At 43.1% G+C, this 15,279-nt stretch overlaps 1 protein-coding gene across 2 annotated transcripts in view; it reads left to right on the plus strand.

Annotated features, from left to right (window-relative positions):
- Positions 1–207: 207 nt before the first annotated feature.
- bcl11aa (BAF chromatin remodeling complex subunit BCL11A a) overlaps positions 208–15,279 on the plus strand; it is a 53,014-nt gene continuing 37,942 nt past the window's right edge. Inside the window, exons 1-2 of one of the 2 annotated variants that reach the window (XM_042434443.1) lie at positions 208–500; positions 4,652–5,104. In XM_042434443.1, coding sequence (XP_042290377.1) covers positions 446–500; positions 4,652–5,104 — 508 coding nt within the window. In that variant the 5' untranslated portion in view covers positions 208–445. The remainder of the gene's footprint in view (positions 501–4,651; positions 5,105–15,279) is intronic. The other variant, XM_042434444.1, reaches the window with a different exon arrangement.

Raw genomic sequence — 15,279 nt, forward strand, 5'->3', positions numbered from 1 at the left:
TTTTTGTATGTCGGGTGTCCGTCCATCGCCTGACGTTCAAGTTCGCCGGGAACGTCACGTCCGTGCACTTGAACTTGCACAGCACAGAGGGGGGGTTGAGGGGAGGGGTGGTGTTGGGGGGGAGGGGGGGGTGGGGGTGGGGGGGGGCTTTTGCCATTTTTTCCATCTCTCTCCCCTCTCTCTCTCCATCCACCTCTCTCACACACACTCTCTCTCTCTTTTTTCCTCTGCTCTCCTTTCTCAAAAAAGCCATGACGGCGATCCCGCGATCCACCTTCGCCTCCGCGCCATCTTTGTATTATTTCTAATTTATTTTATTTTTTTTAATTTTTTGTGGATGACAAAGGCGTTGGATGAAGATATTCTTTTGCCCCACCGGAGTCTCCTCTCTAACCCCGGCTCTCCCCGATGTGATCCGCGCTGAACGCCGCCGCCGCCAGCCACCATGTCTCGCCGCAAGCAAGGCAAACCCCAGCACTTAAGCAAACGGGATTTTTCGCGTAAGTAGAGATGCAAAAAAGAAAGCAATTGTTCATTTCTGACTCCCTTTCAATTCATTCAGCAAAAGGGGAAAAGGGCAGCAAAAGAAGAGCTTATGGACACCGGACGCACCGCTCGGACCCGGTCAACTGGACTTAACAGCGTGGCGAGAAAGTGCGACACCTCCGTGCGTAAAAGCCGCTCGGAGCCCGAAAAGAGAGAAAAAAGTTTTGTGTGTCGGTGTATACCCGTTACTGCTTCTCTGCGAAAACAGGGAAGTTACACGGCGAGAATGTGCATTCGCTCTGGCTGCGGTGCCCCCACGGTCGCTCCGGTCAGTGGGAACGCACTGGGCTCCCGGTAGCAGAGCGCGTCCTGTCCGCGGAGCTTCGTGGAGAGATCACCCCCCGGAATATCACCATCTGATAGTTCTGCGGGCAGGTTTCATCTGCTCTCTCTCGTGCTATTTTTGGATTACTTTCAGAAAAAAAAGAAAAAAAAACTTGGAGGTGGATTTTTGGATCGAGGGGGGAAAATCTCGTGTCCGACTGTTTACAACTGCCTCCCTCTATCAGCAGCTCGGCAGTAGAGACAACACAAATCGATATATTTTACACACTTTTAAATCCTAATGCCTCTTATGTAAAGGCAGTTTATTGATGTTTAGTGTAGATGAGACGTTTCTTCCTGAAACACACAGCAGAGCCTCTGCAGCTCAGAGTTAGAAACACAGCAACAGGACAACAGCATATCTTGTCCTGTGTCTTGCATTTATTTTTCTCAAAAAGCCAAATTTGGACCGACAAAAATGTCAACTTATGATTCCAATTCTTCACGTACAGTTAAGGTAAGAAACAAATATCAGCTCATTGGTGCGTTGCAACTGCAGCGAGTGAGGAAAAGCGACAAGATATTCCAACAATGTTTAGTTGAGTCGGCAGAACCCGTCTTTACGCACGGCGTTTATTTATCACCCAAGATGCATTTCTTTTAGTTTATTGGCTTCATATTCAGGCATAAGTGCGATATGTAACGGGGAAGCAGATGAGTATGTTTGGAAACTGTGGGGCGATTGGCAAAGTGGCGTTTATCGCCCCACCATGTGCCGTACTGTGCGCCACCTCGCACCTTTCAGCGGCTCTCCAAGTGGCCCGCAAACATAAAACAAGAAGATATTTGGGCGTCTTTACGCATCAGTGCTTGATTATGTTTCGGTATGTTGACTGGCTGTCGCCTGTGTAGCTGTTTGGTTTAGAGAGAGAGAGAGAGGGAGCGAGAGCGAGCGAGAGAGAGAGTGTGTGTGTGTGTGTGTGTGTGGCTCCGTTAGGGTGACAGTCACCATGGCCATGTGCCGTCGCTAGGAGGCAGAGCACGATCAGAAAATCCAGCGCTGAACTTGAACCTGATCAGTTTCACCACCACCCCTCTACATCTACACGGGCTACTATTTGGCGATCTCTTTAGAATAAAGGGAGAGTATACAAGACATGGGGAAGCATGGAGGGAGGGAGAAAGAGAGGGGGGGGCAGAGAGGAGGACGACCCCCCCACACACACTCTCAAAACCAGCACCACCACCAAAATCTACCATTCCTCTTCATCACCTCAAACCCACTTACTCTCCCGATATCTCCTTTTTTTGTGCATCCCATTTTGTACATACATGCAGGCTGCAATCAGCATATGCAGCTACACTGTGATATGCCTGCAGACCTCGCCTTTTACTCCCTCAAACCTTACACACACACACACACACACACACACACACACACACACACACACACACACACACGCATTTCATTTTGCATACAGATTTGTAATCACCCTGCTGCTCTCCAGCAAACATCCATCCCTGATTATTTCTTCTTTTTTAACAGCAACATTTTTATTTTCCACATTTCTTACTCTTCTATATTTATACAAGATTATTTACAGCATATAACATTTCCAGTCTTTGCTTTTTTTAACAGCATGATCCGGCTGAATTTAAGTAGTAAAATTCAACACTTCTGCTGAGTGTTTTTCAGTGTTACAACTCCACATCTCTTCCTCCAGATTAAAAATACGAATTTCCATATTGTGCCAAAAAAAATGGAATACAATTTAAAATAGTTTATTTTGGGGCAGAGAGCCAGTAGTTTCATAGTTAAGTTGTGACTGTTTTATAGATTCATTACCAGACAGGTGCAACTTTTAACCTGCAGCTGCTGTTAAAGGAATTATAATTCAGAATGCATTTATGCCCTCATTTTTTTCTCCCTGTGTTATTCTTTCCAACTGAGGAAATGTGATAGAATTGTCCTGCATGTTTTGATATGTGAGAATAGTGTGCAGACATATTATCATCCTCTCTGCTCCTGTTGCTTCTTATTCCATCTGCTTTAAAAGTAGATAGAAATAAGAGATTTATACGTGTGTCTTGGAAATTTTTATTGAAATTGAACCATGTGCATGGAGACCTACTTTGTATTTAAAAAAAAAAAATCTTATTTAGGTCTCTTACTCTCCCTCCTCATGCTCCATTAAATCCAACAAAATGTTTTTCAACACTGGATATTCAGTCTTGAGTTCAACTTTAAAGGTGAGGGGCTAACGCAGCTTTCATTAGAATTTTTTTGTTTTATCTTGTGAATTTAATGCCCCCCTCCTTCCCTGGAGGCTGTTGTGTAACTTGCGTGGTGTTGTGTTGACCTGAAGTTAAATCAAAGAGGAGAAGGGTGAGGAGTAGGAGGAGGAGGAGGAGGAAGAGGAGGAGGAGGTAGAGGGGGTGATGCCGGGGGTGGAGGGGGTAGTGGTGGTGTTGGTGAATTTATCATGTTATCTCCATGTCCCAGTTTGCGCACAGATGTCGCGCAGGACTGCGGCGTTCAAATGATATTTCCTTGAGGGGATGTAGTCTACATTCAGCCACTATCTCTCTCTCTCTCTTTCTCTCTCTCTCTCTCCCTCTCTCTTTCTTTCTGTCACACACACTCACACAGAAACACACACACGCTTGCATGCATTCCCACACACACTCTCCAGCCCTATCCTTGTTATCAGACAAAATCTGTACCAATCACCCAGACAGTGAAAATTAAAATCTATTTTTTGATTCTCAGTGGTTTTAAGTTCATTAAAATGTGAAATTGGGCGGCTGAGTAAAGAAGGTCAACATGCATTAGGCGGCTAGCACAGAGTCAGACTCTTCACCTTGGACTGGAAGATTTTCTTTAAAAGAGGGACAGTGAATTATGTTCTCCCGTTTCGCTTCTCTAATTCAGTGGGCCGCTCTGTTCACACTCCTCTCCCTCCACTGCAGGACGGTCTGGGCTTGACAAAGGGCTTCTTAAAAAAAGTAGTCAAGAGTTAATCCGGCCTTGGAGGGGTGAGGAATCGGGTTGAACGGCTCATTTTGGGGTGATTTCCCGCTGTACAGGCGGCTGGTGTCTAAGAACTATAAGTCAGGCACATGTAATTGAGGCCGAGGGAAGAGTTTCCCTTCTCCCTGACACACACACACACTCTCCCTGCCGCCTGCCTCTCCGCTCCCCGGCACACATGTTGGACATGTTTGTGACAGTTTTTCCTTCTGCTGATTACAGGATCAAAACCTGTACAAACAAGGTTATGCAAGTCTCATCCACATATTTAGAGTTTTGGTGAATGCTGTATTTAACCATCATTTTCCAGGCTCTCCCTGTCATTGGCAAAGAAATTGTTATCTTTGAGGAATCTGATTTCAGCTTTGCAGCTAGTCAAGATATTATTTCCCACCATTTTATGTCTATGATGTGTGATCCGGATCAGTTTGCATTGTAATCATTTTTCCTGCATTACATGCATTTCTATCATTACAAGGCACATTTTCTCACCCCGTTATTGTCTGTACCACATGTCAGGCTTTTATTTAGCTTTGTCTTTTTAAATCTTATCCTGTATGTGACAGAACGAGAATGTTTTTAGGTTTTTTGGTTGTACTCTTCCCTTGTCATCAATTCCCACAAATAGTTGTATCAATATAAATTACAGGAGGAAAAAAAGAAAAATATGAACACATGGTTTCTGCTAAGAGTAAGCATCACCTTCTAATTTCCTCTTTTTTGCTCACTCTCCCTCTTTCCTCCCACCCCTCTCTTCTTCTCCCTCTTCCTCTGCGGTTGTCCCCCCCTCCTCTCTCTCTGCCTCGCCAGCAGCCGAGCCCCTCTCCACGGCCGTCGTCTCGTCGGAGGAGCTGTCGGAGCGCTGCTCGGAGCACTCAGAGGAGAGCGGCAGCCTCAACGGGCACCACCCGGGCTCGACCGTGGGCCGGCTGGCCCGGCTGGGTCACGACGCTCACCCCTCGCTGGAGCAGGACCTTCTGACCTGCGGCCAGTGCCAGGCCACCTTCCCCCTGGCGGACATCCTGCTCTTCATCGAGCACAAGAGGAAGAGATGCCACGGGCCGCCCTGCCTGGCTGTGGGCCGGGGGCTGGACAAGCCCCCCTCGCCCTCCCCAGGCTTGGCCCTCACCCCGTCGCCCGCCTTGGGCTCCCTGCGCAGCCGGAGGCCCGTGGAAGTGGGAGTCCAGGCTACGCTGGCAGAGGACGACGAGGACCGGTTTTCGTCGCCCCGGGGTATTTTCCCCAAACAGGAGCCTCTCCCAGGTAACCATACCTGCTTTCAAACTCCCAACATGCATCACTTCTATCTGGATTTGCCCACATGGTTATCGGTGGCAGTGGCTTTTCTGAGGCAGTATTTGTCAGATTTTCTGTGTAGAGGCTAAGGAGGCAATTTCAGAGTAAAATCTGGCAGAATACAAAAAAAAAAAAGGACAATAGTCATTTTTTCTCTTAACATTTTCAGAAGCGCTACATGTCAAGACATAAATGAATTCCTGCAGCTTGAAAGCAGCTTTCAGTGTCCAGATTCTACAGTGTCATTTTGGTTGTGTGTATTGCCCTGGATGGGTGTATATTTGTGGGTGTGTGTGCAACATCAGGTTGTGTTTTCATATCTTTGACGCATTGTGTGTGTGTGTGTGTGTGTGTGTGTTGCTGTACGGTATGACAAGCCGGCGTAGTCTGAAGCGTAGCCTACATGTCACCTACGAACGCTCCACCCAAACCATGTGGGAGACTGCGGTAGTCTGAGCGCAAGGTTTTTATAGGTGACACACACATGCCAGTCCTTGTTAAGGCGAGCCATCTGATTGGCTGAGGCTTGGTGGGGGTTTTATCAGACAAACAACAACAGAAGGACGTCACAGGTGGGGAGGAACCCTCCCAAGAATATCTGTTCTCTGTTATAGATGACAAAAAAAGCACACACAATGGTTTGATTTAGGATGGCTTTCTCTCTCCGTCTGTGTGTGTGTGTGTGTGAGAGAGAATGTAACGGATCTCATCAACCTAAGTCTGACCAATTGTCCTTCCACTGATCCTCTGAATTCAATGCAGTATGTGAGTGAATGTGTGTGTATATTTTCCCAGTTTGCCCACTTTGGCCATGGTGACCAAATCCCAGTGGCAAAGAGACATGAGTGACCTTGATTTTGTGGTACCACTGGTCAGTGTGTTTGTGCACTTATGAGGGCTATTGTGGGTGTGTGTGTGTGCAGATGGGGATCATTGGCTGAACTGAAGGGAAAACTGTGTGTGTGTGTGTGTGTGTGTGTGTGTGTGTGTGTGTGTGTGAGCATTCATGACTCTGACTTTCAGTCTGGGGAGTAACTGCGAGCTTCTTCCTGGGATTGGGTGCACAGAATGTGTGTTCTTGCATAACGTGTTTGTGTGTGTATGTGTGTATGTGTGTGTGTGACTCTCTCTCATGTGGCCCTAGCAGATGTGTCCGCTCGATGTGGTTTCCCCCCCTCTCCCACTGCCACATCTTACCCAAAGAAATGCAGCCCAGCTCTCCATCTCTTTCATTCTTTTTCCCCCTTTTTCCCCGAGTTTACCTCTGCAACAAACTTCATAGGTAACACGCACAATTTTTCCTCCAGTTGCATCTCTCCCTCTCCTTCCCTTTCCGTCTCCTTTCCCAGTGCGAGAATCAAATGAGAGGCGAGCACAGAGAGGGAACAGCCAGTTTTAGTTTTGCTCATAGAGAGAAAGTCGTTTATTTAAAGCATCTTAACACCACTAATTATTTGTTGCAGCGCCATTTTTTTCTTCTCCTTGTGCATTTTAATTAGCAGTAGTTTTTAGTGGCGGGCTGCCTGTACTAAATTAGCCGTTACAGAGAGAGAGAGAGAGAGAGAGGGAGAGAAAGAGGGAGCGAGGATGAAATAGAGCAGCGGAAACACAGAAGCAAAATACACACTTTATCACTTTGCTCGTTGAATGCAGCTCAGGAATCCTAAATGTTGCCGTTTGTTTTCCATTTTGTCATTTCTGTGTTTGAGGAAATAAGCACAATAAGATGTTGGGAGCACTGCTCGTCCTTTCTTGTAATGGATCTCACTCGCCACAATGAAAATTTAGAGTTGCAGGAAGTGCAGATGAAGGAAATCGTTGAGAGTCAAACATGCATTTGACCTTTGACCTCGTCTTCGCTGGCTCGGGCACTAGAGACAAATCTATCTACTGCTTTTTTTTTTTAGCCAAACCTGCTTGTGTCCCAGCAGTGACTATACATTTCAACACACACCCACTCCCCCACACACACACACATACACACACACACTCTCACAGACACTCACCAGCTAAACTGGGTTATTAGAGCGATTTACATCATAATACAGGCGTCTGGTTGCTTCAATAGCGTTGTGTGTGGGAACGTCTTGGTAGGAACAGCTGTACACTCAGACAGGAGGAGAAAACAGGACAGCAGCGTTATATATCTTGTCTGATGTTGACGTCAGGCTGAACGGCAGAAAGGCCAAGCATTATTACATGTTTGGAATTTCAGACAAAAAAATGTCCATCTGCTTTCTGCACATAAACAAAAAAATCAATCTTCTTTAATAGATGCTTCTTTTTTTTTTTTTGTTCGGACCTTCTCTTTGCCACTGGACACACACCAGCAGCATCTCACATGCTGAATTTACGCAACACGTCCATTCTGATAGCTGATAATTAAAGCCAGTATTTTCCCTCCCGACCCTTGCTTTCATCCTAATTGACCCCAAACTGTCACGGTGAAGTAAAGATGTCAGATAAAAAAAAAATAAAAAAAAAAATCTGCTGGAATTTCGAATGCGATTACAGCCGTCCAAAAGCATTCCTAATGACAAAAAAAGGAGGAGAGGGAGGAATGCGAGTGTGTTTCTTATTTGTAAATGCTGGCTTGGTGTTCCACTGTGTCTCTAATAGTACATGTAGGTTTTCCTTACAGTGAATCAGGCCTCTACTCAGCCAGTAAGAGATCATATTTTTTTTTACAGTAAAGACTGTTAAATACTATTGCTGTTCTACTAATATTTTAAATTCAGCACAGTTTTTATTGGGTTCTGGTTTTAGCGTCCACATGACTGAATGTGTGTGGTTTTTAAGCACTGTTTAATCATACAAATACGATCACACTATTAGTTTTCATTTATCTTCTTGCTTTTTAGAGGATTTGCTTCTCATAATTATATTTAAATCTAACATCTATGACAAATCCAGGGAATGTTTTTAATCCTACAGTGGAAGGAAGTGAGGCATCTTTTCCTTCAGCTCTGTTTATGTAGCTTGCTTTTCTGCATGTATCTGCCTATATAATGTGACGGCTGTATGGCTGCTTGTTGTAAAAAATGTGTGTATCTGCGTCTATGGTCAGAGTGCTACAGAGCTGCTGCGGCTGCTGCGAGGCTCAGAGGAACACAAAGCGTCGGACTTGTGCCGGAACGCTGCTATTTACATATCAAACAGCTCCGACCGAGGAGAGCTGAGACATTACCTGTGTGTGTGTGTGTGTGTGTGTGCAAGAGAGAGCACTGTACAGGCAAAATGCCGATCAGCGATGCAAAAAGGCAGCATACCCGCCCACCCACACCACACACACACACACACACACACACACATGGTTTGTGCTCTTTCTCTTGCCCATTTATTCTATTAATCCCTGACTGAGATGAAATTTCTGATTATAATCCCTGAGGCGCCCCTCATTCAGAAACAGCATCGCTAATGTCTCAAAAGAGAGGGCTGCATGTGTGTGTGTGTGTGTGAATATATGTGTGTGAATGGCCATATCTCTCTCTGTGTGTTTTTTTTTTCTTTTAACTGAAGTGGTTTTGATTGAAAAAAATCTTGGCTTGAAAATTAAAATGTAAGATGAATTCTTTGTGGATTATTATTATTATTATTATTGTTATTACTATTATTTAAAATAAATATAATCTCTGTCCAGTCAGTCAATTGATTTCTTATAATGAGCATCAAGAATTTAATCCTTTCCTCTATGGAAAATCAGAGATGATGTGTGTGTTAATGAGCAGAAATTGATACGCAGCCAGAACACAGAATTGTTCATCTTATTGACCGCTTATTCCATTGAGCAGTATTGGCAGATAAGCTGTGTTAGCCTATCAGTATTAGCTGATTAACTGAGATGTTATCAGCACTAGCACACGCTGATAAATTCCAACATTTCTCGAGACAAATATGATATTTGTCACCCCAAAATATCCAGTTTTCAGTCCATTATTATGGTCATCCCACTGAAGAGTCATCCTGGCTTGAAGCCTTGTAACATGACTATTGTTAGTCTATGATCTAGTGATTAGCAATTAGCTTATCATCACTGGCTAATGCTACCGACCTCAATACACATTAGTGCATTTTTAACACCCATTCATTGTCTGGCTCGGTGTCAGATATCGCTCTCTATCTCATTTCTATTCTCTCCTCTTCTTTTTTGTTTTTTTTTTCTCATTTTCTCTTTTGGCTCATGCGTCTGTCTCTCTCCCTGCAACATTAGCAGTCAATGCAAATCCGGGACAGCCAATTGATACTGCATCAATTACAGTATGTTTGTTGCATGTGTGTGTGTGTGTGTGTGTGTGCGTGTCATGCTGTAGCACATCCCGGCAAGCCTACAAAGAGATTTCACACACAGGCTGCCATTACTAATCTATTGTCGCTCTCTCTTTCTTTCTTTTCTAACATAAGATTTTAGTTAGTGGACTCAAGTGCAGCGTTTGAACTCCAGCATTTTGTCTGCCTTTTGAATGAGCTCGCTGAATGTAAACATCTCGCTGTATGCAGAAAATGTCAGCAGCAGGATAACACATTCGGCAGGCCACTGGAATGACAGGAAAAGCTAATAATCTGCCGCCAAGACCAACAAGCTGCATTGTGTTTTATATTCAGCGCTCACAAAAAAGCTGCATATTGACTGTTAGTGTTAGTGATTATTGTCTTGCTGCACTGTAAATGTGTGGGTGTGTGTTTGCAGAGCGTGTCTGCAGTCCAGACGGACCAAAAAACTTGGAATTCACTGCTGACAAATTTTGGACGTAGTAATAAAACAAGGAACGGAAAAGCAGTGCTTTGGGCAGAGATTTTGTGTTGCTGGAAATAGAATATGGAGCACTTCACGTGAATTTTAAGATTCACATTGTTGCTTTCCTCTTGCCTGTGCTGGGAAAGTCCAAACCGGTGAGCCTGTTGATTTATCCTTTATCCTGTTCGGTAATGCTCAAAGCACACACACACACATACACACACACACACACACACACACACATACACACATACACCGTCAGACACACACCCATCTTTTGTTACATAAGATAGTGTTAGGGCAGCAGCATTGAATCTCTGAACTAAATCTAGTCCGCTTTCGCAGGGGTTCCCAACCTGTGGGTCGGGACCCCCACATGGGGTCACAAGACAAACCTTAAGGGTCACAAGATGATAACAGGATCGGAGAGCACAAGAATAACAATTCTGCTACAATTTATTCACTTATGCACATTAATGTCTTAGACTTTTCTCTAATGTTTTCTTTTTTCTTTAGAATTACTGGATAATTTTAATAAACAAAATAAGAAAAAATTAAGTTTTGGTTAATCTGGTAGATTTCTGACACTGGTGACAAATGCTTCATTTTAAGGGGTAACATCACGCATGAGTCCTGGTTCTTCATTCAAATGACTCTGGGTGATCCCAGGAAGTGTCTTTGAGCAAGACAGTGGACTCCTGCTACGTCCACCACTGGCTGCTCTGTATCTAAATGTGACCTTTGACCTCCTTGAGGTGGAAGAGGTATTGAGATCTAAAATGCAAGTAAAACTAGCAATACCTCAGTCTAAAAATCCTCCATCACAAGCACAAGAAGTACAAAAGTATTACCAGTAAAATGTACTTTAAGTACTCACTAGGCATTATGTAATTATATTATTATTACTCATGCGGTGAAAACAGTATTTTAATGTTTAACAGCTTATAGTGGAGCTGATTTCAGGTAGTTTGTACTGATTCAGTAGTTCAGACTATAATAATGTGTCACATTTTTAAAGCTTATTCTATTTTGTTTGTATGTAGAGTGATCGTCAATGTAACTGAAAACTATGGCTGCCAAATAAATGTAGTGGAGTAGAAGTATACAGCAGCATAAAGTGGAAGCACAAACAGTAAAGAGCGTGTACATTAAACCTGTAGTTAAATACAGTACTTGAGTAAATGTACTTAGTTCCTCACTATCTCTGCCTGTGCAGTGGGGAAAGAGAGTAGAGAGTCTCATATTATCATATTAGTGGTTGGATGATGGATGCTGTACACTTGACAGAATAATAACAGCGAGTTGTTTAGGCTGCCAGCTTTTTTATAGTGCAAATTACTACAGTATCTGTTGAGTCTTCCCAGGACAAGTAGTCTGGTTGCACAGGAAGTGATGCGTTTTCCATTTGGAATAAATAGAAGAAGAGCGTGAGCAGCAATCATCACCATCACCACGGCTCAACAGACACAACAACATCATCAACATTAAAGGGTAAAAAAACAACAAAAAATAAAAAAGCAGGAGAAAGACGTCATGCTGCCCACACGTTTTGATTGACAGCTGGGAACCCTGGGAAGTGCGGCGCAGACACACCGCGGCGGCGACAACCAAAGATGGAGACAGATCTGTTTCAAACCATAGATCTCCCGCGTTACTGTGGTTGCTAAACCATTTTAAAACAATGACAACAGCAGAGAAAAGAAAAGACATTTTAAAAAGACCAGCGTTATTTCCCGGTTTGCAGTATTTACAGCGGCGACGATGTGTCAGAGGCATGTGTGACGTCAAGTGGACTACTGTACTCGCTCTGTGATGGAGGATTGTTTATTGATCTGGCTCTTTGGTGTTTATGCGAGCGATTCGACATCCACGCTACATTTACTCCTTCGTGGTGAGAGGGAAAGCTGCTGTTTTTGGCTCACTTGCTGCTCACTGTGTGTGTGTTTATTCCTGTACACACACACACACACACAGACACACACACACATGGCTCGGTCTGCTCAGGGGGTGCACATGTAACTCAGCTCTCTTATTATGTTGAATGGAGTTGAAGGCCTGTTCATAAAACTGTTTATACACTACAAAGCTTATTTATATAGGCCACTGGATTACAGACTGGTTCTACACACACACACACCACACACACACATGCACACACACACATATATATTCAGATATGACTGCTTAGATATCTGTTCATTCGTCAGTGCTTCCCTTTGTATGTATCATTACTTATACAGCATGTCTACATGTATTTGTGTGTGTATATGTGTGTTTCAGTGGAGCATGAGTGGACATGAAAGTGTGTGTGTGTGTGTGTGTGTGTGTGTGAGCTGGCAGTGTGGATGCAGGACATCCCCTGGTAGTGTGTGCCAGGGCTGAGCTGGCAATGTCTATGTGGCCTGTGTGTGTGTGTGTGTGTGTGTGTGTGTGTGTGTGGAAGGGCCTGGCTCCTTACTCTGGTTTCATGTTCCTCATTTGGCTGAACTACTACTACAACTGCACACACACACACACACACACACACACACTGCCACCCTGTAACTGTGTGTGTCCATATGTAGAGCACGTATACTGTAAAGGCACACAAGCTCTGTTTGAGTGGGTATAATCTTTTATGTTGGCATTGTGATCCTCAGCCTGTTTGTTCTTGTCACTCCCACCACCTTCTCCACTTTACATCCTTCTTCTCAGCAAATTAAAAGCACCTTTAGTGCCAAATAAAGTGGGATCCATCCTCAAAGCAGGATAACATACAGTATGTAATTCCTATGATCGCTCCATATTGTGTTTAACGTGCACAAAAGTGCAAGACGAGACGCCCGAGTCCCCGACAGCATTTAACAATTTGTTCACTCGGAGGAAGCTTCAGTGTGAGATCACCTGCATGAACAAGGAGCCAAAACGAGCTCAATCATTTATACTGATGATGTCATGGACCTACATTTTTAAATCCTAAAAGTATTAGTAGTAAGTCACAGTCCAGGGAACACCATGTATCTCCACATCTGGTCACTTGGAATTTATCAGATTAAATGAAGGATTAATGCTCTGGAGCTGAAACAAGTGGTCACTTAATCAATTAGTGGAACAACAGAAATGGATTTGTAGCTATTCTGATAATCAATTTATTGCTTAGGTCAAGTTTAAAGAAAAAAAAATCCAAAAATTCACATTAGTCTTTGGATTTCGGACTGTTGGTCAGACGAAATTAACTATTTGAAGATGTCCGCTTGGAAGATGTGACATTTTTCACTGTCTTCTGACAATTAATAAACCAAACAATTATCAAATTAATTAAGAAAATAATTGTCAGACTAATCAATAATAAAAACTATTATCCACACTCCTAAAAACTGCCCATTCCTCTACTTCTTAGGAAAATAAAGCAATATGAAAGCCATCAGGTTGTCTCAAAAATGCATTGTTGCAAAGCCTAAAACAAGACAGTTTGTCTTGGATGATGAGAAGCTGACAGTTTGGAGATGTGTGGTTTCCACAGGACAGCCTTTGAAAAGCTGTTTATAGATTGTTTATCGTGTTGTGTGTTTACTAGTCACAGCCTGGTGTATGAAGTTGGGTTCCACCGGTATGATGTGTCATTGCTGATTTCTTGTTGATGTGTTGAATATACTGCATGAATATATTATTACATCACACTGTAAAGGTTTATTCACACACAAATCTAAATACACGCATGTACGTGAACATGCAGTACGCTCATAGTAACCTACACATGTACAATCTACACTTGTGGCAGGACACATTGAAGGAGTCGCAACAGGACAGGAAAGCAGAAAACATATTTCTGCTGCACCGGATTATGTTTATTTTTTCTCTAATCTTTGCTTTTTCTTCTGAATTAATGGACAATATTTAACAAGAGGAAAATATCACTTTTTGGTCATAATCTGAAATATGCAACCAGTGGTGACGAGGAGTCATAAGCCAAAAAAGTTTGGAGCCACTGATCTATTGAATGACTTTGATCTTATGTTGTGACATTTTTATTATTATCATCACGATCATCATCAAGTTTTAAAGTGTTTTAAAGTGTATCTCGCAATGGTTTTAATTCAGTTTCTAAGGTGTTTCCACTAAAAAAAATTAAATTTTTTTTTTAAAGGTGTAAATACTTAAAAATTTTTTGAAGGTTGAAAAGTGACAAATCCATAGAAGAAAAAAGAATCTGCTATCTCTCATGATGTCACCAACATCGACTGTTGTCGGGATAAACCCCAAAACACATTATTACAGTTTTCACTCCTCAGATGTCGAGGAACACCACCGTTTAATGATGCTTAAAAAAATCATACACGCATAAACACACACACATGCACGTATAAGGAACTCCCCCATCGCCACCAGCAGCAGCGGCGCTGACTTTTCCCGATAATTTGCGGAGGCTCATTTGAATTTTAAGCGCTACTTTAATCTTCAAAGCTCAAATAGCTTTATGAATATGCATGCAGTGGGCAGACTTTAGTTCATTACCTAGTTGTAAATTCTAATGACCATTAGGTCCTCACAGTAATTGCCAATTGTTTTGCATTTTTGATTGGCCTATTACCATGCACATTCGCGGCGCACATCAGCTATGCTTGTCAGAGCCGGCATGTCAAGGGGTGTTTGTGTGTTTTCAGTGTGTGTCGTGTGTTTTCTCATTTGTGCCTTGGGTGAGATATGTGTGTGTGTGTGTGTGTGTGTGTGTGTGTTTTTTAGGCTAATATAAATGAAAGTTGCATTTTTTTTAATTGTGTGAAGATTGAGAACCGAGCCAGAGATTGGACATATTTAATTTACATGATGTAACGTCTGTTCCCTCATTACACTGCTTGTCTCTCACAAACACACACAGACACACACATACACACACACAAAATACACCCAATGCAAACCATCTGGCTCTCCCCTGTACGTGTCGGTCTTGACATGGTAAAATGATTTCTCAATGCCCATCTCTCTCTCTCTCTCTCTCTCTCTGTCTGTCAGCCTATTCATTTTTAGTGTCACCCCCCCCCCCCCCCTTTTTTTCTCTTTCTCCTTGAACAAACAGATGTCAGATACCTCTATTTTTCCCTCCCCGACTCTATCTAAGGCTGCCATTTTGGAGACAGTGATTCGTCTTCCTAAGTGAGTTTCTCTGTAAACATGGACGGAAACTCAAAAAAAAGAAGAAAAAAAAAAAAAAAGAACGAAAATGAATTCCATTGTTCTGTCCGCAGCAGAAAAATGTGTCTCCTTCTGTGTGTGTGTCATGCGGTTGTGCATACACACAAGAAAATAGGCACCTGTGCGTAAACACTCACTTAGCTACATGCTTGCAGATGCACACACACCCTATGGGTACGCTTCCTTTGAAAAGGAGGCCTCTTCTGAAAATGCTTTTTTTTTTCTTCCGTGAGGG

This window comes from Thunnus maccoyii, chromosome 14, assembly GCF_910596095.1.
Source record: "Thunnus maccoyii chromosome 14, fThuMac1.1, whole genome shotgun sequence".
Classification (NCBI taxonomy): Eukaryota; Metazoa; Chordata; class Actinopteri; order Scombriformes; family Scombridae; genus Thunnus; species Thunnus maccoyii.